This window comes from Phocoena phocoena, chromosome 19, assembly GCF_963924675.1.
Source record: "Phocoena phocoena chromosome 19, mPhoPho1.1, whole genome shotgun sequence".
Classification (NCBI taxonomy): Eukaryota; Metazoa; Chordata; class Mammalia; order Artiodactyla; family Phocoenidae; genus Phocoena; species Phocoena phocoena.
The window spans coordinates 9392950-9416571 of record NC_089237.1 but is presented as its reverse complement, the minus strand read 5'-3'; the positions used below and the strand labels follow the sequence as shown (position 1 = coordinate 9416571).

At 58.3% G+C, this 23622-nt stretch overlaps 1 protein-coding gene across 1 annotated transcript in view; it reads left to right on the top strand.

Moving 5' to 3' along the window:
- The window catches only part of DNAH17 (dynein axonemal heavy chain 17), a 110635-nt gene that overhangs the window by 52428 nt on the left and 34585 nt on the right, over nt 1–23622 (top strand). The window contains exons 37-55 of the mRNA XM_065896570.1: nt 766–923; nt 1388–1526; nt 1706–1933; nt 2361–2498; nt 3397–3529; nt 5046–5173; nt 5887–6035; nt 9964–10246; nt 10347–10520; nt 10749–10956; nt 11391–11556; nt 13990–14092; nt 14798–14945; nt 15318–15409; nt 16428–16589; nt 17039–17203; nt 17304–17495; nt 22438–22704; nt 23426–23587. Coding sequence (XP_065752642.1) covers nt 766–923; nt 1388–1526; nt 1706–1933; nt 2361–2498; nt 3397–3529; nt 5046–5173; nt 5887–6035; nt 9964–10246; nt 10347–10520; nt 10749–10956; nt 11391–11556; nt 13990–14092; nt 14798–14945; nt 15318–15409; nt 16428–16589; nt 17039–17203; nt 17304–17495; nt 22438–22704; nt 23426–23587 — 3195 coding nt within the window. The remainder of the gene's footprint in view (nt 1–765; nt 924–1387; nt 1527–1705; nt 1934–2360; nt 2499–3396; nt 3530–5045; nt 5174–5886; nt 6036–9963; nt 10247–10346; nt 10521–10748; nt 10957–11390; nt 11557–13989; nt 14093–14797; nt 14946–15317; nt 15410–16427; nt 16590–17038; nt 17204–17303; nt 17496–22437; nt 22705–23425; nt 23588–23622) is intronic.

Genomic DNA, 23622 nt, shown 5'->3' with positions numbered 1-23622 from the left:
GGCATGCGCTTTGCTCCAAAGCCCCAGGCTCGTAGGTCAGGGCTTAAACTGTGGCTTCAGGGCGCCCTCCAGTGGTGGCTTGGAGGTTTGCAGCTGCTCAGCACCACCGAGGGTCAAAGGCAGCTAAATGGTCCCTGAATTCAGATTTCACCCGGGGCTGACTTTCTGATGTGGGGATGGCTACCAGTCAGCCCTCCCACGGGTCACACTGCCCGAGCAGGAACGGGACACACAGAACGGCTAGGGGGTGGGACGCCACTCAGTAATATCAAGGAACAACCACAACCTGGAGGAACCCCCAGGGCGTCTCACCGCGTGACCAGAGCCCGTCTCAGATGACACATTGTACCATCCCGCTTACTGACGTTCACGAAAGACAGAATCACAGAGACGGGAGCAGATGAGGGGCTGCAGGGGCTCAGGGGAGGGCAGGGTGGGAGAACGGTGGGGCTGGCTACAGAGGGTGACCACACCTGAGGTCACAGAAATGTCCCATCATCACGTTGCTGTCCTGGTGGCGATGCTGCACTACGGTCACCCTAGGGCGGCGCCTGGGAGGGGCCCATGGGATCCCCTCCACGTTCGTTCTTACAACTACACGTGAATCTACAGTTGTATCAAAGTTTAAAGTTTAATTTAAAAAAAGAAAAATCAGGAAGGTCCTCTGCAAAATCACAGCCACACGCTTTAGCACAAACGACGATCCGTCCAGCCCGTCGAAGGTGGTCATTCCCACGTGAACGCGTCTGTGTACCCACCGTTTAGGTAAAATGTATCCAAGATGCAATTCGGGCCAAGAAAGAAACGTTTAATTTCCTGGGAGAGATGATAAGCCTCATCCCCACTGTTGGCCTCTTCATCACCATGAACCCCGGGTACGCCGGACGTACGGAGCTGCCCGAGAACTTAAAGGCCTTGTTCAGGTGTGTGGTGGGCGGGGATGGCATGAGGAAGTGCCCAGGAGGGTGCTGTGGAGGGCAGAGGGCGAGGCCGACCAGAGGGGGCTGTGGGAGAGGAGGAGTCTGGAGACAAGGCCCGAGTAAGAGGGACCAGCCCGCCAGGGCCTCTGACACCTGGGATGGAGGTCCCGTTTCAGGCACAACCGGCCAGTGAGGGAGGACGGGGCTCAGGTGACTCTCAGAGGAGTTGAGTCAAGGGATGCAGGGCCTGGAGACGCCCCTGCGCAGGGTGTAGGAGGAACAAGTGAAGCGGGAGCGCAGCCAAGCGGCGGGTGGGGGCCTGGGAACCCGGCTCCGCGCCTAGACTCTCAGCCAGTGGTGCTGTGCTCCTCCTGGCAGGTGAGGTGTGCCCCTAGGTGACAAGGGGCAGGTGGGGGCATGGTTGGAAGAGGGGGAGAAGCCAAGGCAGACCCCGCTGACCCCCTCAGGCCCTGCGCCATGGTGGTCCCCGACTTTGAACTGATATGCGAGATCATGCTGGTGTCTGAGGGCTTTCTGGAGGCCCGCCTTCTGGCCAGGAAGTTCATCACGCTCTACACCTTGTGCAAAGAGCTGCTGTCAAAGCAGGTGTGTGACAGCGTCCTGGGCCCGCAGAGCTGGGGTCGGGAGGGGTTACAAACGCAGCTGGCCCGCATGCCTCCCAGACAGCCTGGTGGAGCCTCCACGCGTCCCAGCGGCAGGCTGGCCTCAGTCCCAGCACCCCAACGGCGCGCTCACGCCCGCCCGGCCCTGCCCTCCACTCGCAGGATCATTATGACTGGGGCTTGCGAGCCATCAAGTCTGTGCTGGTGGTGGCCGGCTCCCTGAAGAGGGGCGACCCCAGCCGAGCAGAGGACCAGGTGCTGATGCGGGCGCTCAGGGACTTCAACACCCCCAAGATCATCGCCGACGACCTGCCCGTGTTCATGGGGCTCATTGGGGACCTCTTCCCTGCACTGGACGTGCCTCGGAAACGGGACCTGAATTTTGAGAAGGTGGGTACAGCCAGGGTCATGGTGGTCCGGGAAGCCACACCCTGGCCTCCTTCCCGCCGAGGATGCCTGTTTCCGCCACACGCTGGGTGGGTACCTGCCTAAGTGGCAGGTACCACACTGGAGTTGTGGTCACGTCTGCCAGCGGGCAATGGCCACACATGCACGGCTCCCTCTGCCCCGAGGAACGTCCTGAGGCTATGGGTTGCCTCTCCAGCCCCTCTTGCAACGCTGGGGGGTCGGGAGAGGAAGGGGAGGATGCTTTGGGCGAACCCATCCCCCGCACGGGGTTCTCAGTAGCACCCGCGGCGGAGCACGTAAACATCCCCACGGGCAGGGCCGCTGTTCCCTTCTGGTCTCTCCGCTGGGCGGGGGGCTCCCTCGCCCTGCACGGCGGGCCCGGCACCCCCTTCCCACACGCCTTCCCCAGGCCATTAAGCAGGGCATCGTGGAGCTCCAGCTGCAGGCGGAGGAAAGCTTCGTGTTGAAGGTGGTGCAGATGGAGGAACTGCTGCAAGTCAGGCACTCGGTGTTCGTCATCGGGAGCGCGGGCAGTGGCAAGTCCCAGGTACATGCCCACCCGGGGACCCAGCCTTGCGCGTCCCGGGCGGAAGGGTGTCACGGACCAGGAAGGAAGCTCTGACGGGGGGCCGGGGACGGCAGGGGAGGCGAGGAGTGGCCAGCGGACCCTGGTCCCGCCGATGAGGCCCTTCTCCCAGGTCCTCCTCTCTCCCTCCTCCCCCCTTGATATCAGTCACCCCGCCTCTCTGCAGCCAACCCCCCACCCTCCTGTCCCCCGCCCCCTACCACTGCCTGGGCACAGTGGAAAGCAGAGGGCGGCGGCCAACATGACTGATACCTATAACATCGGAAAATTCTAAACCTGCCGAGTGTTCAGCTAGCCGCCCACAGGATGGACTATTACGCTATTATTAAAGATCATTTCCAAAGACTATGTAACTGAGGGATGTTCACTGCAAGTTATTTTTAGAAGGCAGAAACTGTAGGAACCAGTTCTCTAAAAAGGAATGTGTGTATTTCTGTCTACACATATACCCATGGGAAACATCCTCAGATGTCCTCAGAAACCCTTTTCTCTGCGTGGGCGGGGGGGGGGGGGGGGGGGGGGGGGGGGGGGGGGGGGGGGAAGAATGACAGGTAGTTTCCTTCCTTTAATTTTTCTTTCAGCGAGCAGTTACTTTTATTATCAGGGAACTAGTATGAATTTTACCCAGTCTGGGCACAAGTAGCCCTCCTCTGTGCACAGGCAGGAACAATCGCAGGGCGTCTTCCTGGACGTTGTTTGGGGGTCGCAAACTCACCCGCGTGTCGCCAAAGCAAAGCAGGCCCAGAGCAGGGATTCTGCCTGTGGGTCTTCAAGGGCCCTTGGAGCTCACACAAGGGCCCTAGCGCAGGGTCTGGGTGCGGGATGTGGCACTGAGTGAGCAGCCCCCGCCTCGGTGCAGGTCCTCAAGTCTCTGAACAAGACCTATCAGAACCTGCAGAGGAAGCCGGTCGCCGTGGACCTGGACCCCAAGGCCGTCACCTGCGACGAGCTCTTCGGCATCATCAACCCGATGACCAGGGAGTGGAAAGATGGTAATGCGGGCAGCATCCCCGGCAGGGCCGAGAGGGCGAGGGCTCGGAGCAGGCGTCCCAGGCCTGGGTCCACGGCGGGCCCGCTCTGTCGTGGCCCCTCGGCCGGCCTCTGTGCAGTGAGCACGTGGATGAGCCCCCGAGGGAGGCCCTCAGCAGGCCCAGCGGCGGTGAGGGGGCCCACACGCACGCGTGGTGCGTAATGACGGTGCTTGCGGAGAGCAGGAAGGCCACAGAGAAGGGCCGGTTCGCTCTCCCAGGCGGGAGGAGCCGGGGAGGCCATGGACACCGGAGCTTCAGCACCGCTGCCTCAAGCAGGGCTGAGGGAAGACAGGGCCCCCACCCCATGGGCCACAGGACGAGAGCCCTGAAGCGCAGGCTGGAGCCTCGGGTGCTGGGGATGGTGTTTCTCCGGGGAAGGGCCTTGGTGAGATCTGTGCTTTATAAAAAAAAAAAAAACAAAACTCGGGACATTGGAGAAAGGACAGGTGAGGGGCTAGGGGAGATGCGGGGCCCCAAGGGTGGTCCAGGCGGAGGAAGGGGCAACTGGAGGGGTTGGAAGAGGCAGGTGTGTACTGCTTGCCAGGGGACCATCCCCACCCCCGCCCCACCCAAGCTTCCACGCGTCCCCCTCCCGGGACAGGAAGCCAGGGAGGTTCTGCTCCAGTCTCCCCTCTGTGAGAGGCCCCCTGCCCGCCGCATCACCGTCTGCCCCTCCCCCTGCTTTCTTTTTGTGACTTGGCATCGATTCCTGCACGTGTATCTTGCATCGTCACCCCCTCCGCTGGGATGCAAGCTCTGTGGGGTGGGCAGGGGCTTCAGTTGTCCCCACGCCCCCTGCTCTGAGCCTGACTCCTTTTTTTTCCTGTTTTTTTTTTTAATTAATTAATTTTATTTATTTTATTTTTGGCTGCGTTGAGGCGAGCGGGGGCTACTCTCCGTTGAGGTGTGCGGGCTTCTCATTGCGGTGGCTTCTGTCATGGAGCACGGACTCTAGAGCGTGGGCTCAGTAGTGGTGGTGCACAGGCTTGGTTGCTCCGCGGCATGTGGGATCCTCTCGGGCCAAGGATCGAACCCCTGTCCCCTGAATTGGCAGGCGGATTCTTATCCACTGCGCCACCAGGGAAGTCCCTGAGCCTGACTCTTTAAGACCACTCAGCAAACCTTTATTGAGTGAATGAATGAAGGAGGGAAGGGATGCGTGAAGGGGTGCAGGGCGGGGCAGTGGCTTTCCACGTAGGGCTGTTGAGTCTGAGAACTGGACCAGACTTGGGGGGGATGTCGGGGGGTAGGGTCGGGGTGGAGTCACAAAGGTGGGTCCTCGGGGTCAGGAGAAGGGCAGGAAACAAGCCAGGTCCCCTCCTGTCTGAGGGCCTCCGCTGTCCCTCTGAAGTAGGGCACTGGCCACCTCTGAGAGAGAGGCCAGTGTTGGCCCAGAGGGGGCGAGCTTGGTCTCAGCCCCTGTGGCCCCAGGGAGAGCCGCCCAGAGCTGGACCTGACAGAGCCCCACCGCCCACAGGCCTCTTCTCCACCATCATGCGGGACCTGGCCAACATCCCTCACGACGGCCCCAAGTGGATCATCCTGGACGGGGACATAGACCCCATGTGGATCGAGTCCCTCAACACCGTCATGGATGACAACAAGGTACAAGGGACCCCTGGATCCCTGAGCTGACCCCCCCAGAATGGCAGTAACGTGAGGGAGGGGAGCATATGGGACATGCCACATGTCTCGCCTGCCGCACTCAGCAGACAGGACCCGCTGTGCATGGGGACTCAGGAGGGGGCCTGCCTGGAGTTCTGCACAAAGCGTTATGCACGAGGGAAAGCCCCCCCCCCATCACAAGACGCATTCCTCACTGGATGCAGGCCCGCGTGCACCCGGCTCACCTGCTTTTTGGCCGCAACGTGGGCGAAGGATGCAGGCGTAGCGAGCGTTCCTGTCTGACTGACGCGTGGCGCGATGTCGGAGGGGTCGCTAATGTCCTGGAAGGCGCGGACAGTGTTGAGAATTATCTAGAAGCAGCTTAAAGTGATTCTCAATTGGGTGGAGGAGGGACCCCCAGAATTCCTGGTGGGCGGGGGCGGGGTCATGGTTTGAAAGGCAACTTTAGCCTCAGAGTGAAGTCCTACGTCATCCACGCACATCTGGACACTCTCCGTGGCCCCGGGGTGGGAAGGGCCGGGGGGGCTGGCATCGAGGACGGCAGGGAGACGCTGGACTAGGGAAGCCGGTTGGTGGCTGGTGGGGGTACGGGGAGTGTCCCCGACCTCCTCCTCTTCTGAGATGTGACCTGTGAAACCCTCAGCACGAGGGTGCTTTGGGGCTGAAACCCACAGGCCTGTGTCCCTCACCAGGTCCTCACGCTGGCCAGCAATGAGCGGATCCCCCTGAACCGCACCATGCGGCTGGTGTTCGAGATCAGCCACCTGAGAACGGCCACACCGGCCACCGTCTCCAGAGCCGGCATTCTGTACATCAACCCGGCCGATCTAGGGTGGAACCCGTGAGTTGGGCTTTTGTTCTCCTGCTCCAAACTATGAAGAGAAAAAGGAGGGCACTGGCGTTTCAGAGTTTCCTGCGAATGCGTTCATTTATTCACTCACTCGTTCATTCATGCGATAAATACCTTGTGCTGGGCCCTCCCCAGGCAGCAGCGTGGGGGCAATGAAAGGATGCGGGACAGATGTGTGAATAAGTGACGTAATGCATGGAGACTCTGCATCACGGCAGCTAACGAAACAGAAGTTTGTACCACATGCAGGGAACTCTGAGGAGGGAGGGAGGGTCTGGGCCTGTTGTGGAGACGGGAAGTCTTCCTGGAGGAGCTGGAGTCTGGGCTGAGCCCCCGACAGGAAAAGGAGCTTTCCAGGTCGACAGGTAGGGAAAGCATTCCAAGTGAGAACCAACATTTAAGGGGCATCAGGGCGAGAGTGTGAGCTTCCCAGGAACTGGTGGTGGTCAGATGTTCGTGGATGGAGCGTGAAACATGGGGATGCTCTTGGCAGGAAGGGACTGACCCTGGACCAGCCTCCAGGGCCGGCACAGGGGCCCTTTCTGACGTGACGAGGAGAGTTTATGGCAGCAGATGACGGGTGGCCACTGGGGACAGGGGAGGAGGGATGGATGTGAGAAATGTTTGAAACCTTAAGAAATGGAAGGCTTGCCGTTGATCCTGGAGGCATGTTTTCGTACTTGGACACAAGGCTAGTAATTTATAGGCCAGGACATCCTGCGTGGTCTTGAGTAGAAACCCCAGTGCAATGTTCTGGGACTGACGGCCTCAGGAGAAACACCCCGGCTGCACTCATTCAGTCATCCACTTCATTCATTCATTCACTCCACCAGTGCTTTCTGCACCTGCTGTGTGTCTACCCACGGATGCTCCGTGCTGGGGAAACTGGGTCTCCCGGAGAGATGTGGAGAGTGGTAAGAGATGTTGGGAGGAAGAAGAATCCTTGAAGGAACAGGTAGAAGGGAAACCAGGGAGGTGACGCCCCACATAGCCAGGGAGGAAAGAGCTTCAGGAGGGAAGCAGTGTCGAGAGGGTCGCGTCCGGAGGGTCAAGGGGCCGAGGACGGGAAGTTGCCACTGGATTTGGCAGCTGGGAGCTCACCATTAACTCAGGAAGAACAGCTTCCTGGCGCGACAGGGGCAGAAGCCAGATGGCAATTCACGGAGGAGGAATTGAGAGGAGGCCCTGGTAATGAGGGTCCTTCTGGAAATGTCTCATAGTGGCCGGGGCGAGATGAGCAGGAACGGGTGTTTCCAGGCACAGGCAACTGCCGGTGGGGAGAGAGGGGGAGGTGGAGAGTTCACGCTCGATGCGTCTGTGCATCGAGTGGGAAGTGAGACCGCCGTCTCCCGATGCAGCGAGGCCGGGGCTAGGGGGCTACACGAGCGCAGTGACCCTGCAGGGACAGAACCAGAGCTGGCCTGACCCACAGGGGCCTGGGGGCCGCTGAGACCCAGCACCACTATGCCGCCTTCTCCAGCCACACCTGTCATCCTGTTTTGTTAGTGTCCCGTGGCCGCCATGACAAAGGACCACAAACCGGGCAGCTTCAGACAGTGGAAGTTTTTTCTCTTCCGGTTCTGGAGGCCAGAAGTATGAAATCAGGTGTTGGAAGGGTTGGTTCCTTCTGGAAGCTCTGAGGGGGGAATCTCTCTTAGGGCTTCTCCCCCAGCTTCTGCTGTTGCTGGCAGTCCTTGGCGTGTGGACACATCACACAGCCACCTTTCTGAGTCTCACGTGGTCTCCCCTCTGCACATGCCTCTGTGTCCTAATTTCCCTCTTCTCATAAGGACCAGTCGTTGGATCAGGGCCCACCCTCATCCAGGATGCACCCTCTCGAGGTGCTTATTTTTTTTTGCGGTACGCGGGCCTCTCACTGCCGTGGCCTCTCCCGTTGCGGAGCACAGGCTCCGGATGCGCAGGCTCAGCGGCCATGGCTCACGGGCCCAGCCGCTCCGCGGCATGTGGGATCCTCCCGGACCGGGGCACGAACCCGCGTCCCCTGCATCGGCAGGCGGACTCTCAGCCACTGCGCCACCAGGGAGGCCCAAGATCCTTATTTTGATTGCATCTGCAAACACCCTTTTTCCAAATAAGGCCACGTTCACAGACTGTGGGTGGACATGTCTTTTGAGGGGCCCCCACCCTGCCCACTACACACGTCTGGGCGTTTCCAGGGTGGGCAGCAGACAAGGCAAGAGAACTGGAACAAAGTCTGAGTGGGAGCCGCTAAGACGCAAGAGAACGGGAAGGAGACGGTGGGGCCGAGGGGCACCCGGTGGACGCTCGGCGGGGGTGGGAAGGAGAGCGGTAGGTCAGCAGGGGTGGGCGGGGGCGGGACCCGAAGGCTCACCCTTCAGCTGGGGCTCCAGAGGGGTAACCAAGAGAGTGAGTGGCATCCTGGGGACCAGGAGGAGACCCAGGTTTTGCTGGAGAGAAGTGGAGAAGCTGAGGGCCTGCTCAGGCCCCCCCCCCCAACCCAGAGAAAGAGTAGCCCTCCAGCAGGGGCAGCCACGACTCAAGGCAGGGGTGACTGAGCATATCCAGGAGCGGGAGGTGAAGCAAAGCTCCGGGGCCAGAGGGGCCCCGTGGCCTCTGGGGACAGGGCAGGAGCCTGCAGGGAAGCCACTCGTCCTCCCGGGGTCTGGGTCTGGGTCTGGGTCTGGCTTGGCTTTTCAGATCAAAGCCAGCGCACATCTGCAGGCACTAAATGTCTCTAACGAGGCAACATTGTAAATCTGATATGTCCGCCTTCAAGAGAGAAGGCAAATGCAGCAGTCTATGTATAGACTTGCAAATCGGTCTCCGTTCTGAAGACCCACTGCATTTGGAATCCGGTTCTCAACTGCGCTGTGTTCGCTCGTGGACGGAGAGCGTTTAAAGGTTTCCTCTGTTACCTAGTGAGCCCAGGGGCAACGGGGCAGGGTTTTTGAGCTCTTGGTTCTCTGTTCTGCTAGGGGTGCAGGGAGAGGCAGAGCTTCCAGAACGTGTGCTCGCTTGCAGAAAGGCACGTCTGCTGGGGCTGCGGAGGGCTGGCGAGCTGCCTCGGGTAACGCGAGCTTCCTGCTTACGTTTTGGGCATCCTAGAAAGGACAGCTCACTGAGCTCATCAGCCCGCAAGGGAGCCGGACGCTCTTTCCGCTTTTAGCAGGCACTTGTTTAGCACTTACCGTGGACCAGGCTCCCCTCTATGAGCTTTAAAAGTATCAGCCCAGGTAGTCCTTCGAATATGGGAGCGATTATCATCACTCCCATTTACGGATGAGGAACCTGAGACCCAGACATGTTGAGTAACTTGCCCGAGGCCATGGCTGGCCACGCTAGAGCCCATTCAAGCCAGGCAGTCGGGCTCTAGAATCCACACCACTCACAGCCGTGGTGGGCCACCTCTATGCAACCCACTCCAGAGATGTATGTGTGCCAGACGACCCAACATGGCTCCTCAGGAACGCCTGTTGTATTGGTTTGGACTCTTCCATTAAATGTGTCAATTGGCTCAATTCACCATGTATGCTTCAGGCATGGCTGGATCCAGGAGTCCAGATAATGCAGTGATGTGTCCCTGCTCCTCTCCTTTCCTTTCCCTTTTCTTCCCTTCCCATCCCCTCCCTCTCTCCCCCAGATGACGTTATGAAGCTTCTCTCTCCGCTCCTCTCCTCCTATATCCAGCTCTACTGTCCTCAGTATTATCTGCGTTTGGGGGTGGGAAGGATGGCTCCCAGTTGTTCTAGGAGGACAGCACCCCACAGCTAGAATCCCAGGGAAAGGGCACACCCTCATCAGATCCTCTTAAGGTCTGGGACCGGCCCCATCACCAGGCAGGAGTGCCAGAATCCCCTGGAAGCGTTCACCAAGCAGAGGGTCGCCAGGGGGACCCAGCGTGGTGGCCCAGTCCTCCAGCACCTCCCGTCTTCCCCAGTGTGGTGAGCAGCTGGATCGAGAGGCGCAAGGTGCAGTCGGAAAAGGCCACCCTGCTGGTCCTCTTTGACAAGTACCTGCCCACCTGCCTGGACAAGCTTCGCGTCGGGTTTAAGACGATCACGCCGGTGCCCGAGATCACGGTCATCCAGATGATCCTGTACCTGCTTGAGTGCCTCCTCACCGAGAAGAACGCACCACCTGACTCTGCCAAGGAGCTGTACGAGCTCTACTTCGTGTTCGCCTGCTTCTGGGCCTTCGGAGGGGCCATGTTCCAGGACCAGGTGGGCAGCCGGCCGCGGCGGGTGCCTGGCCACCCAGACTCGGTCTGCCGGCATCCCTCTCAGCTGGGCCGTTTCTGTGCTCTATTTTGTTTCCCAACAGCTTGTAGATTATCGGGTCGAGTTCAGCCGATGGTGGATCAACGAGTTTAAGACAATCAAGTTCCCCTCGCAGGGAACGATCTTTGACTACTACATAGATCCCGACACCAAAAAGTTCCTGCCATGGACGGACAAGGTGCCCCGCTTCGAGCTGGACCCTGATGTCCCGCTGCAGGTAACTGCCCAGAGCGGTGACGATTTATAACGATTTAGGGGCAGGACTCAGAGCCCCATCCCACTCGCTTCTCAATGGGATGTCCGGTCGCAAATGGTTTTCAACAGTAGGACCTTCCAAGTAAGACTGGGGATTTGACAAACTGTCCAGGTCTGCAGGTTTGTACGGAGGGTGGGAATTGGAGGCTCAGGTGTGTCTGGGGTTACGACTCCTCCCTCTCTCCCCCAGGCCTCACTGGTGCACACCACGGAAACCATCCGTATCCGCTACTTCTTGGACCTGCTCGTGGAGAAGTCGTGGCCGGTGATGCTGGTGGGGAATGCAGGGACGGGCAAGTCGGTGCTGATGGGGGACAAGCTGGGCAGCCTGAGTACAGACGACTGGTTGGTGCAGGCCGTGCCCTTCAACTTCTACACGACCTCGGCTATGCTACAGGGTGAGGCTGAGGACAAGCGCGCGTCCTCACAGCCTGGCCTCGACACACCCCATCCCTCTCATCCGACGGACTGCCCCCCAGCCCCACCCTGACGTTCCTCACAGCGCCTTCTTACTGCAGACCCGGGAGCTTGCCAGCTGCCTCTCCACTTCCCATGCCCCCACCCACTGCCCTCTATGCCCAGAGCAGGGGGACGAGGGTGGCAGATCCCACAGGGAGCTCCCCTCATAACCAGTCTCAGGTGGCCCCCAGGTCAATGAGCACAAGGTTCCTGTCCCCCTGCCTGGAGCCAGTGGTGCCCACCGCCCTCTCCTTTACTCCTGAGGTGGCTGGAGTCCAACCCACCCTGTCTTTGGTGCGCTGGGGCTACCCTTTGGGCCACCGCCTCTGAGATCTACCAGGCACCGTGGTAGTCACCCCATTCCCTTCTCTAGGTGTTCTCGAAAAGCCGCTGGAGAAGAAATCAGGGCGGAATTACGGGCCACCAGGCACCAAGAAGCTGATCTACTTCATCGACGACATGAACATGCCCGAGGTGGACAAGTACGGGACGGTGGCCCCGCACACCCTCCTCCGGCAGCACATGGACCACGGGCACTGGTGAGTGGGGGCGGGGGGGTGCCACAGGGAGGATGCAGGGCTGGCACACAGGACCACGCTGATGGGGTCACAGTTCTGGGGAGAGGTGGGGGGTCAAGGTCTCCTCCTCTCATACATTCCGCAAATATGCCGTGGGCACCTGCCAGGCCCCGGGCTGGCGGCTGTGGCCTGCAGTTCCATGGAGCAGGGACAGACAGGTACCCCTCCGGTTGAAGTGTCCATATGGCAGAGAAGACAGAGGGGTGCAGTTCCAGGGTGAAGGGAGCGGTCACAGAGGGCCCCAGCGGCTGGGTCAGAGACCCGGGGCGGGAGGAGGCAGCTGGGAGCTCCATTACTGGCCTTAGTGTCGGTACTGTGGAGGGAGAGCATCTCGGGCACAGTAGATGCCGTGGGCAGAGGGAGTGTGGCCCCTGGAGGGGGCCATAGGAGCCCAGCGTGGCTGCAGCGTGAGAGCCAGAGGGAGAGGGTGCCCGGGGCAGGGGCGGCCAGACCCCAGGACTCATGGACCACTCTGACAGAGAACACTTTCTCCCAAGGGCAACAGAAAGCTGAGGGTGGCATGTTTACATTCGCAGTCTGGAAAGGTCAGAACATTCGGTGTGGTTAAAACAAGTATCACTTGAAAGAAGTGTGCCATGATGACCTGGCAAGTGGCCCAGGCCAAACCTGGGGGTTTTGAGACCAAAGGAACCCGAGAAATCTCATCAGGGGTCAGTGAGGGGATGCGTGGAGCCTGCCCCTTACTGCCGAGAAATAGGGCACAGAGGGGATAAGTGGCCTGCTGGCAGTCACAGCCCTGATGAAAGGCCCAGCTGGAGGTCAAGCCCACATGTCTGACTCCATGGCTGGCCTTTCCCCGTGACATGACACCGACTCCAGGGCTCACGGGCTGTAGGAACCCAGCAAGGACAGCAGTGAAGCCATGGGGGCTGTGGGCTGTGATGTGGGAACAGGGTGTTAGGGATGGCTCCCTGGGGAGGTGACAGAGCTAGGCCGGGGAGGGGCACACTTGAAGTGCAGCCCTGCGAGAGCTCGACATCTGTGAGGACGTGAAAGTGGTGTGGGACGGCCAGGGCCCAGGACAGGTCTGGGGAGGGACAGGGCAGGAGGCCGAGGGCAAAGCAGGAGGGATACGTGAGGGCTGCCCGCGCCCCCTCGGGAGGATCTGCTGGGAGGCCCGGGAGGGCCCAGGGGTGGCCCCTCACTCTCCTGGGCCCTGGTTGCATGCTCTCGAAATGGGCTCACCAGGTCGTGCATCCTTGCAAAATTTACAAAACTAAGATGTGTTGTACTCTTCTTTAAGAGGGCCCTAAGAGCTGTGAAGCTTCAGCCCTGGGTCCACAGCTGCCCTTGAGTTTGTCCTGAAGCATCTCTCTAGGAGGGGGAGGCATAGTCAGATTTGGAAGATCCCTCTAGAATTTCAGATAAAGGGGCCCCACAAGCAACAGGGAAGGCTGGACCGTTCAGAGGCTCTGTCAGCAAGGGCAGAAGAGACAGCAACACAGACCACCCCCTCCCACATAGATCAGGCGGGCCCCACGTGGAGGGCCGGCCCACAAGCCAAAGGAGAAACTGCCACGTTGGTGGAAGAAAGTGTGACCCGGGGAAAGGTGGGGAGTGCGAAGGACTTCTCAGACCTAGGTTTCAAAAGCAGAGGCCAGGAGGCCGAAGAATGGTTACTTTGACCTACCTGAAAACTGAGGGACATTGTCCACCCAGAGACACCACGGCCGAGCACAGTACGGGATTAACGGGAGAAATTACTTGCAATGCCCGACACTGGCAGTGGATTAACGTGTGGGGCATACAAGGAATCCCCACAAATGAACAAGGGCCGGCCCCAACTCCCAACAGAAAACAAAACAAAACAGTGGGGGGAAAAGCCAAAAGGTAAAAGGCACGTGAAAGATGCACAAGCTCTTTATAGCCTTTGACCTCGTCTGAGCCCCTGGAAGTGTTAGCAGTGCCCTGGCACCGAGGAAGCTCTTCAGCTTACTTGATCATCGTCACCATCATCATCCTTGTTACTTAGAGTGATAATGGGGGCGGTGGTAAACATCTGTGGAACCCTCGCTGTATTTCAGGTACCCTTCTAAGTTTATTTTCATGCATTAGCTCCACTCGTCCTCATCACGACCCATTGCACAGATAAGAACACTGAGGCACGGAGGGGTTAGCCAGCCTCCCCAGATTCACGATGCTACTGAATGGGGGAGCTGGAACGTAAACCCAGACCTGAACACTGCGCCACTCTGTTGCCTCCTGTTTCAAAATGTCTCTTAAGAGCATGAAGTACAATTGGCCATTTCACATGTAATTGTTATTTTGAGGTGTTTTTTTTTTCTTTTAACCATATGCAGGGCAGTACTGGGGTGGGTGGGGAGCCGGGGGTGGCTCCGGCAGCCGGACATTATGCTGGCCTTGCCCGCGCAGGTATGACCGACAGAAGCTGACACTGAAGGACATCCATAACTGTCAGTACGTGGCGTGCATGAACCCCACTGCTGGATCCTTCACCATCGACCCCAGGCTTCAGGTAGGCAGAACCTGGATTCATCTCGGTCAGCTGCAGGAGCCCAAGGCTTGCTTTGGCAAATGAGAAGGAAAGCATTGATTTGGGATCGTGGGGCTGTGGGCTGGCATTCCCTGGAGAACGCCCCGGCCTTTCAGAAGATGTCAGGACATTCCCAGTGGGTGGGGGAAGGGGGGGGGTGTTGAGAGGCTAGTCAGCTCTCCCTGTGAGCCCACAGGGCTGCCAGACTTAGCAAATAAAAATACAGATGCCTGCTCAAATCTGAATTTCAGATAAACAGAAAATCATGCCCCATACGATGTTTGAGACATATTTGTACTAAAAAAAAAAAACTTTTTTCCTATGTGAAATTCAGATTTAACAGGAAATCCTGTACTCTATCTGCAATGCCACCCAGGCAGGACCTCACCTCTGAATTACCTAAGCAGATGGAGACCTGAAATTTAAATCCAGGCTGCGCTCTGAGGCACTCTTTGGCCTCCTCCAAGTTTTTTCTGGAGAGCGTGACACGAATTTGGCTGTTTGAGATGTAATCAGTATTTAAGGGGGCTTTACCACACACATGGCATGAGGAGAGAACCTGTCCATTCTGACCATGCCCACGAGACGTTAGGCGATGAGGACAGAGTCTGCTCCCCAGGAAGGTGACCCTGCCCCAAGCTGGTCCCTACGCGCAGCCTGACGAGGGTCTCTGGTTGTTCCGGGCAGCGCCACTTCTGTGTGTTTGCCGTGAGCTTCCCGGGCCAGGAGGCCCTCATGAGCATCTACAGCACCATCCTGGCCCAGCACCTGGCCTATCAGTCGGTCCCCGTGGTAGTCCAGAAGATGAGCAGCCATCTGGTGGCCTCCGCCCTGGGTAAGCTGACCTGCCTCGCCCCCTCTCCTGTCAGCGAGACCCGCTGCTTTCTGGGGCTGACGGAGGCTTCATACTTTCCCCTGGTAAATATTTTGTTTATACTTCCAAGTCAATATTTTTTTTAACGATGCTGTTGAGGTATTGTGAAATCCAGTTTCTTGAGGGGGAGGCAGAGGGTAGGAAATTCAGTATACAGAAACAATGTACACATCAGTAGAGTAGCGAACTTCCTCCCTCCTCAGCTCTGTAGATTTCGTACTTAAATTGTCACCATCGCACAGTCCATTTGCTTCAGAAACTATAGCTTAAGCTTTGCACTTCCTGAGGCCATTAAGAGTGTGCAAGAATCGATGTGCCTTTTTCCTGTAACAGCCCTGCACCAGAAAGTGACATCAACGTTTCTTCCCACAGCCGTTAAGTTTCATTATGTCTTCAACCTCAGGGACCTCTCCAATATTTTCCAGGTACTGCTTTTAGCGCTGTGTCATGGCACGTTATGGCCAAGGCCTGACCCACAGATGCTCTCCTCCTCTGATGCGCTCAGGAGAGAAAGCAAAGTGATCTGTGGACAGAGTGCAATGATGACGTTGATGGTGACGATGGTGACCGTGGCGATAGTGGTGGTGATGACGATAATGGTGGTGATGGTGATGACGGTGATGACGATGGTGGTGGTGGTGGTGATGGTTGTAGTCTTGATGGTGGTGATGATGTTTCCTCTTATGTATTGACTGAGCTAGCCAATGGGTTTGGCCACTTATATCCCCATTTTCTCCTCCAAACAACATGTAATGCTCGTATATCCCCATTTTACAGATGGGAAGTCTAAGGCTCCCTCCACGTCGAGTGTCAGCTCAAATGTCGTGCCCTCAAGAGGCCCCTCCTCATCCCCACACGCTCTGTCTCACTGTCCCTGTTTATGTCATTCACAGCACACGTCACAATGTGTAATTACCTTGTGATTTTGTCTGGTTACATCTCCCCACTAGAAGGCAAACTCCATGAAGGCAGGGTCAGTCCCATCATCACTGTGTTCCCAGAGCCCAGAACGAGGGCCTGGGAAAAAAGCCCCTGTTGAACTTGCCAGGTCACTTGGTTAGTAAACGGCCAAGCCAGGACTGGGTCTGGGCAGGCTTGCTGCACGGCCCAAGCTCGCCGGCCACTCCATGGCCTCCCGTAGTCGGGCTTCTGTCTCATCAGCCCCCTTGTCCCTTTCTCCACTGTCCACCCCCTTAGAGGGGGCAGCCCTTAACCCTGTCTCGTGAGGAGAATCCCCCCACGTCTCTCAGGCCACAGACACACCCTCCAGGACTTGCGCGGCCTTGGCAGTCCGTGGCTTCCTGGACCTCCAGTGGACGCTGTACCACAGCCTAAAGGGTCATCCCCTGGGGAAGAGGCCACGTTCTCGTTTAATCCACATGCGGTGCTCGGCTTGCCTCCCGGACACAGCTAAGGATGCCGACCATCCCGCATCTGGGGCAGGGGCTCCTGTTCTCCACCACAGAGACCCTGAAAATCCCACTAGACCTCGTCCGCCTCTGGCTGCACGAAGCCGAACGTGTGTACGGCGACAAGATGGTGGATGAGAAGGACCAGGAGACGCTGCGCAGAGTCACCGTCGCTTCCACCAAGAAGTTCTTCGACGTACGTCAGGCCGCCACGTCCCCCTGCCAGGCCCAGGAAGGCTCCGAGGGGCAGGGTGTCGGGACCCTGTGACAATCCCCGCCCCCCTGCAAGGGCCCTGGGCTGGGGATGGGAAGGACCACATTGGGTCCCACGGGGTGACTCTGCCACGTGGGTGTGGCCCGAGCGAGGAGGAGTGAAGACCTCCCTCTAGCCACTGGGCACAGACAGCTCTGCCAGGGTCGACGTGCTCCGCTGATGTGTCCGGGGTTTTCATGGTAGAATCAATTTTCTGGACTCTCCGTTCATTCCCGACGTGGCAGGGGCCAGGGGATTTTGCCCAGTGGTTTGCGGGGCCCCTGCAGACGTGGCCTGATATTCTGAGGCCACCGGCAAGGTGCTCGGGCTGCTGTTCGTGATCTGTGTACCCGAGGCAGCGACAACAGAAGCATCTTGTCTCTGACATCTAGGATCTGGCTGAGGAGCTCTTATTCGCCAAACCCAATATCTACTGCCACTTTGCTCACGGGATCGGCGATCCCAAGTACCTGCCGGTGACTGACGTGGCTCCCCTGAGCAAGCTCCTGGTGGAAGCTCTGGACAGTTACAACGAGATCAACGCGGCCATGAACCTGGTGAGCGGGGCTCGAGCAGGCAGCAGCGGGGTGGGAAGGGACGAGGGAGGCGTGTCTGCGCGGTGAGATGCCCGGGGTCTCTCTGGTCTGGTCTCTTCAGGTGCTCTTTGAGGACGCGGTGGCCCACATCTGCAGGATCAGCCGCATCCTGGAGTCCCCACGGGGCAACGCCCTGCTGGTAGGGGTGGGCGGTAGCGGCAAGCAGAGCCTCTCCCGCCTGGCCGCGTACATCAGCGCACTGGACGTGTTCCAGATCACCCTCAAGAAGGGCTACGGGATCCCAGACCTCAAGGTGAGATGTCGCCTCTCAATAAGCCGCCCTTCGGGAGGGGGAGCGGAGAAGAGTCTCCCCACTCCCGTTCCCCAAACGAAGCATCCAGCGCAGAGAATGTGAAGGTCACCAGCAGGGTGATTATCTTAGACGGTAAAGGCCAGGGACACACATTTGGCCGGTGCCCATGGCCATGTGACGAAGGTAAAAGGAAGTGCGGGTTTCCGGCAGATTAGAGCCAGTAGAGAGTCACCCCAGGTAATAGCGGCAAAGAGCTTTGCTTCTCGTCTCTGGTCACCAAACCGTGCCGCGTCTTTCCCAGTTTTCCAGATTAAGTAATTGAGAACCGGTCCTCACTAGCTGTCTACCTACCTCCTCAGGGTTCTGGGAGGCTGCTTTTTTGAATTAATCAAATAAATATAAGCTTGATTCAGGTCTCCCATCCCCAAGACGTGCCGCCGAGGCTTTTTATTGATTTCTTTTTCCCAAAAACCTGCTCTCTCGGGGACCTGTGTGCTAGTCAAACACGATCAGTCTGGAGCTTACCATTGTTGTGTCTCGGATTAGAGCTGAAATTGACTGGACCAGGTCACACGGCTCATCTCTCTTTGCCTTGCTGTCAAGGCTGCCTCTGTGGGCCAGGACGGTGCCAGACCCAGGGGACCCTCCCCTCCGCTCACGGCTCCGAGGCAGTTGCTGGCCAGGTGGCCTTAGGGGGATGGCCTGGACCCCTGCCAGAGCTTGGCACCCTGGGACCTCAGCAGGAGGAGGGTGGTCTGTGGGCAGAGGCCCCAGGAAGGACGATGCGGATGGTGAGCTAGTTCTCAACCCTGCTCTCCCGACGATGCCAAGCAGGCTGTGCCAGGGCCAGCAGCCCTGGTAAGCATCCAGCTTGTCGTTGCCCCCAGTGCGTTCTACGCTTCCTATCAAAGGACTAGCCCCCTGCCTGTATTTTTAAAATCCCAGCCTTAAGGGAGAGGTCTCCCCAGTGTAGGTTCCGCCAGACGCCGCCTCCTGAACTGAACCGGCGTGTCACGGGTCTTAGCGGCGCTCAGCTAAGCCGAGCGAGTGGGTTGGCGCCGACTCCCCGAGCGCGCTCAGGGTGGTTAGAATCCTCGCATCTGGAGCTGTGTCGTCGTACTGAGTCGTCTCCACTGGAAAAGTTTCTCGTCTGTTAGCTTAATTGTATCGCTGTATTTTCCGGATGCATCGTACTCTCTGCCCTGTGCTCGTGAGGATTTTGTTGGCCTCACCTTGGGGCCACCTGTGACCGCTGTTTTCTTATCCCCTGGCATGAGCCACAGCACCTCTGTGATCTGTTTCGTCAGAATTCATTGCTCCTGCGCCCGTGGCGAACTGGGTCTGTCCTCCTCATTTGTCATCATTTATTAAGTGTTTATCACTATATTTGTTATTTATGAAGTAGCTTCTGTGGATTCGGAAGGAAGGGCAGCCATCAACAGGGCTATTGGACCTTGCATTGGACCTTGCGTCATATTAGGGGACGCAGACTCCTGAACGGTCATAAGATGTGTTATTATTGTCCTAACGAGAGCGTCACAGTAAGAAGTTAACAGTGTATATGTTATTAGCGTAACAGGTGCCTCCATGATGATGTAACATTATTATAAAGTCGTACCGTAAGCCACGGGCACCCACTGGAGTGTGGAGACGCGGCGGGAAAAGGGTCAGGATCCAAACCCAAGGGCCATCGTGTGCCTCATGGAAAACCCTGGACTTGGTCCCAAGAAAACAAGATACTGTCAAGGTCGTTTGTGCAGAGGAGGGGCAGGATCTGGTGGTGTTCTGGGACAGAGTGGAGGATGGCTTGAAGACAGCAGAGATCGCTCAGGGGTGACGGGTAGGGGGGTACCACAGGAGCCCCGGTGACCCCACAAAGGCTGGAACCAGACAGTGCAACAAGAAGGGAGGAGGGAGAGACGGAGCGAGACCCTCGTCGTGGGCGAGTGCCCTGCACTGATGGGAGGAGTGGGACCTTAGCTGGACTCCCACCTGCTGGGTCCCCAGACCAGGCAGTGGCGTGCTTTTGACTTCTGTGAGCCGTCTCCCCGAGGCCCGAGTAGTAGCCCAGAGAGCTGGACCAGACCCTCTGGAGAAATGCTTTAAGCTGAGTGAGGGGCCAGGCCCATGTCCCAGCAGCTCGGGCGGCCCCAGCGACCTTCAGCAAATGTTGACCGGGGAGGGGCAGGCGGGGCGAGCGCTTGCCTTCCTGCAGCCGGCAAGGCAGAAGGAGGCGAGCGCCCCTGGCCACACCTCTTCGACCCTCTTCCCTGAGACTCACCCCCAACCTGGGCTCCTTGTTCCTTCGTCTCTGCCGGCAATGACGACGGCCGCGAGGGGCCCCGGAAGTGTGCCCCGGCCAGAGAGGGGAGTGTGCGCCCTGCTCTGTTACCGCCAGTCCCGAGATGCACCCAGACGCAGGTGGTCTTTAACATCCTCGGATGCCGCTGTCCAGACCCACTCCCTCCTCCTCGGTGGTGAGTGAGGAGGGGACCCCCGGAGCTGAGCTTGTGGGGCTGACCATGACATTGGCAGCTGGAGCAATTACTGACACGATGTCTCCCTCAAGCAGACAGGAACTGAGGACAGAGGGGGACTGGGGGGTGTGGCGAGGACGGCCAAGACTCCAGTGCCAGAAGAAATCAAGATAACGTGCGGCCTCGTGTGCGTGGGCGTCGGAGGAACTGAGGGGACGCTTGGCAGGAGATGGCCAAGGCGCACTGGGACCTGTGGGGCTGGGACGTGCAGGAGAGGGCGGCAGGTGGAGATCTCGGCCCCTCAGCCTGAGCGCGTGGGGGTGGCGGAGTCCATGCCAGAGAGGTGCAGAGGCTGAGGGGGACGGGATCCCGGGGCAGGCAGGACGAGGACCGCGGGCCGGAGCAGCGGTCAGCAGGGACGGAGCGAGCGCCACAGCAGGAAGGCCAGAGAGGGCCGAGCTTCACGACAGTCGAGGCCGCAGAGGCTCCAGGCAGGACAGTGGGCTGCGGCCGAGGAGAGGCCCTGAGGTCTCGGCCGGCGCAGGTTCCCCTGGGGGCCCCAGGAGAGAGCCTGGAAGTGGGAGCCAAAGAGAAAGGGCAGAGGCCAGAGGGCGCGGCAAACCCCGATTCTCCCGGAGACGAGCAAGTGGGATGGGGGAAGAGCGGTGCGGCAGGCCCGGGGCCGCCACGCCAACCCTCGGCCTTTAGGGACCATCGGTCTTTCCAGAACATTCTGCTGTGACCTGGGTCCCTGCAGCAACTAGCTTCCCTTGCTCCACGCAGATCCCTTGCCTCAGCCAGTCCAACCGGATTCAAAAGCTGAACTTGTTGGAACTTCGAGGCCCCTCCCAAATTCGTTCATTCCCGAACCACAGGAGGGAGGAACACTCAGGGGTCAGCATGACAGCGGTGCAGGTTGAGCCGGCACCAGCCAGGAGCTGCCCTCTGTTGTGCAGTTGTCACACTCGCCTCCCCCAGGACGACCGCCGGGCTCACGCGCCTTTAGGTACCTACGGGCTGATTCCGGCATTGTCGGCTCCCAGCCCACATCCGTGATGGACTGTGAAATGGGGAGAGTGATGTGTCTCAACACCAAGGCCCCCGCCGCCTCTCCAAGTAGGACCTGCCTTGGAGGCCACACCCGAGGGCGTGACCAGGGCTCATATCCCACCTGAGGCCTCTGCTCTCCCAGGCTCAGGGCTTCCCTTTGATTTGTTTTTTAAGCTTGTCCAAAAACCCTGGAATTTGGAGCTTGCCTTTTGACCCCAGTTATACCCCTGTCAGCTCCAGCTGAGGGACCCTGGTGATGTTTCTCTCTGAACAGATGTCAGGGAGGTGTGCTGCTTCCAAAGGGCAGAGGAGAGCTACTCGGGATGCCTACAATGGACATTTTAAAGCCTTTAAAACAATTACAGAGGCTCTCAGGTCTTGTTTAAAAATTAGACGGTAAAGAAAAGCAAATCACCAAACCCCTGAAAATTCACATTCATACTTGGATGACCCTGACATTTTAGTATATATTTACAAGTTATACGTGTAAATTGGCCTACTTTTCAAACATAGCAAGCTATTTATACTGCTCTGTAACATGCTTTTTTTTTTTTTTTTTTTTTTTACTATTCTCCTTCATTTATTCATCCAGAATTACCATGCGATCGTTTTGGCAAGTTATTTCTTTAAAACCTACTCGTCATGTGACAGGGGTTAAGATGAGCAGAGGGAATACTTCGAGGCTGATTCATTCTTTCCGGCCTCCCCCTCCCAGCCTGTGGTGTGTTTATTCGGGGCCTCTTCCAGGGTCTTCATTTAAGCTTTTTATTCCTTTTTTTATGGTAAAGCGTACACAACACAAAATTTACCATTTTAACCACACCATTCAGTGGCATTAATACGGTCACATACTTGTGCCACCATCCCCACCGTCCATCTCCAGAACTTTCTCATCTTCCCAAACAGAAACTCTGTCCCCATGAAACACTAACTCCCCCTGCCTGCTCCCCACAGCCCCTGGCACCCAGCGTCCTACTTTCTGTCTCCATGAATCCGACTCTGCTGGGGGCCTCGTATGAGGGGAATCCTACTCGCATGAGGACAAATCCTATTGGTCCTTTTGTGACTGGCTGACCACTCAGCATAACGTCTTCGAGGTTCCTCTGTGTTGTAGCATGGTCAGAATCTCCTTCCTTCTTAAGGCAGGATAATATCCCACTGTGTGAATGGACCCCATTGTGTTTATCCATCCATCCGTCGAGGGACGCCCGGGTCGCTTCCACTTTGGAGCTGTGGCGAGTAGAGCCGCCACAAGCCTGGGTGTCCTCCACTGAAGGCCCTGGGTCTCCATCTACAGACCCTGCCCATTTCTTACGGAGCTGATCTCCGGGTGCCCCCGTCTGGGTGGTGGTGGAAGATGCTCTACACGAGCATCTTCTTGGCAAGACCTCTGAGGGTGTCCTCCTCGGGTCCAGCTCGACCTCGGCGCCCAGTACGTCAAGTCGGCCGTGAAGAACATTCCCTCGGTGTTCCTGATGACGGACTCCCAGGTGGCCGAGGAGCAGTTTCTGGTGCTGATCAATGACCTGCTGGCCTCGGGGGAGATCCCGGGGCTGTTTACGGACGACGAGGTGGAGAACATCATCTCCTCCATGCGGCCGCAAGTGAAGTCCCTGGGCCTGACGGACACCCGGGAGGCGTGCTGGAAATTATTCATTGAGAAAGTGCGCAGGCAGCTGAAGGTAGGGGGTCCCAGGCTTGGGGGTGGGGGGTCCCGGGGACCTTCTAAGGGCTGGTTCTTCACTCGGGGAGGAGTTAGGGGCTGTCCCCGCCCAGGAAATGGAAAACTGTTAGGAGAGTATGGTGGGCTGCCTGATGGAGGTGGGCTGTTAGAAGTGCCTTGTGGCCGAAAGAAGTGATTTCTTTATGCACATCCACCCCGCCGCCCCAATAGATCACGTTTAAATAGATTAGTTCACCCTGACCTTCAACATTCCCCCTTGGGGAAGCTGGCTGAGCTACCCAAGTTAGACCGAGAGCACTTTGGGTCCTTCTCTCCCTCCTCGTCCGTGACCAGTAGGACAGCTGCCCCTGGCCAGGTGGCCCTGCTTTCGTTCCTCCCTGCCCCCAAGGACCAGACCTGCTTAAAGGACCATAGCCCTCCCTGTTCTGGGACCTCACCTACCCAGTGTGGTTGCCCACGCCCCACTCCCTCCTGCACCCAGCCCTCCTTCCCCCTTTGTGGGGCCCCCTCAGGAGGGCTCGGGGCTCCCCTGCACCCTCACATCGTGATGCGATGGCCACACTGCCAGCCCAGACCTGGGCGTGTTCTCCCCACCCCCGCGCTTGGAGACGGACACCACGCAGAGAGCTTTTCCTTCTAAAGGGGCTTTCTGCAAAAGCAGCGCGATTCGGCCCCAGCACCGCCGTCCCCCACCCAGCAGCGGCTGTGTCCACTTCTAGGTAATCCTGTGTTTCTCCCCCGTGGGCTCCGTCCTGCGTGTACGAGCAAGGAAATTCCCTGCCGTGGTCAACTGCACAGCCATCGACTGGTTCCACGAGTGGCCAGAGGACGCCCTGGTGTCCGTCAGCACTCACTTCCTTGAGGACACCGAGGGGATTCAGGTGAGTCACGGGGCACAGAGCCGGGAGGGAGGGTT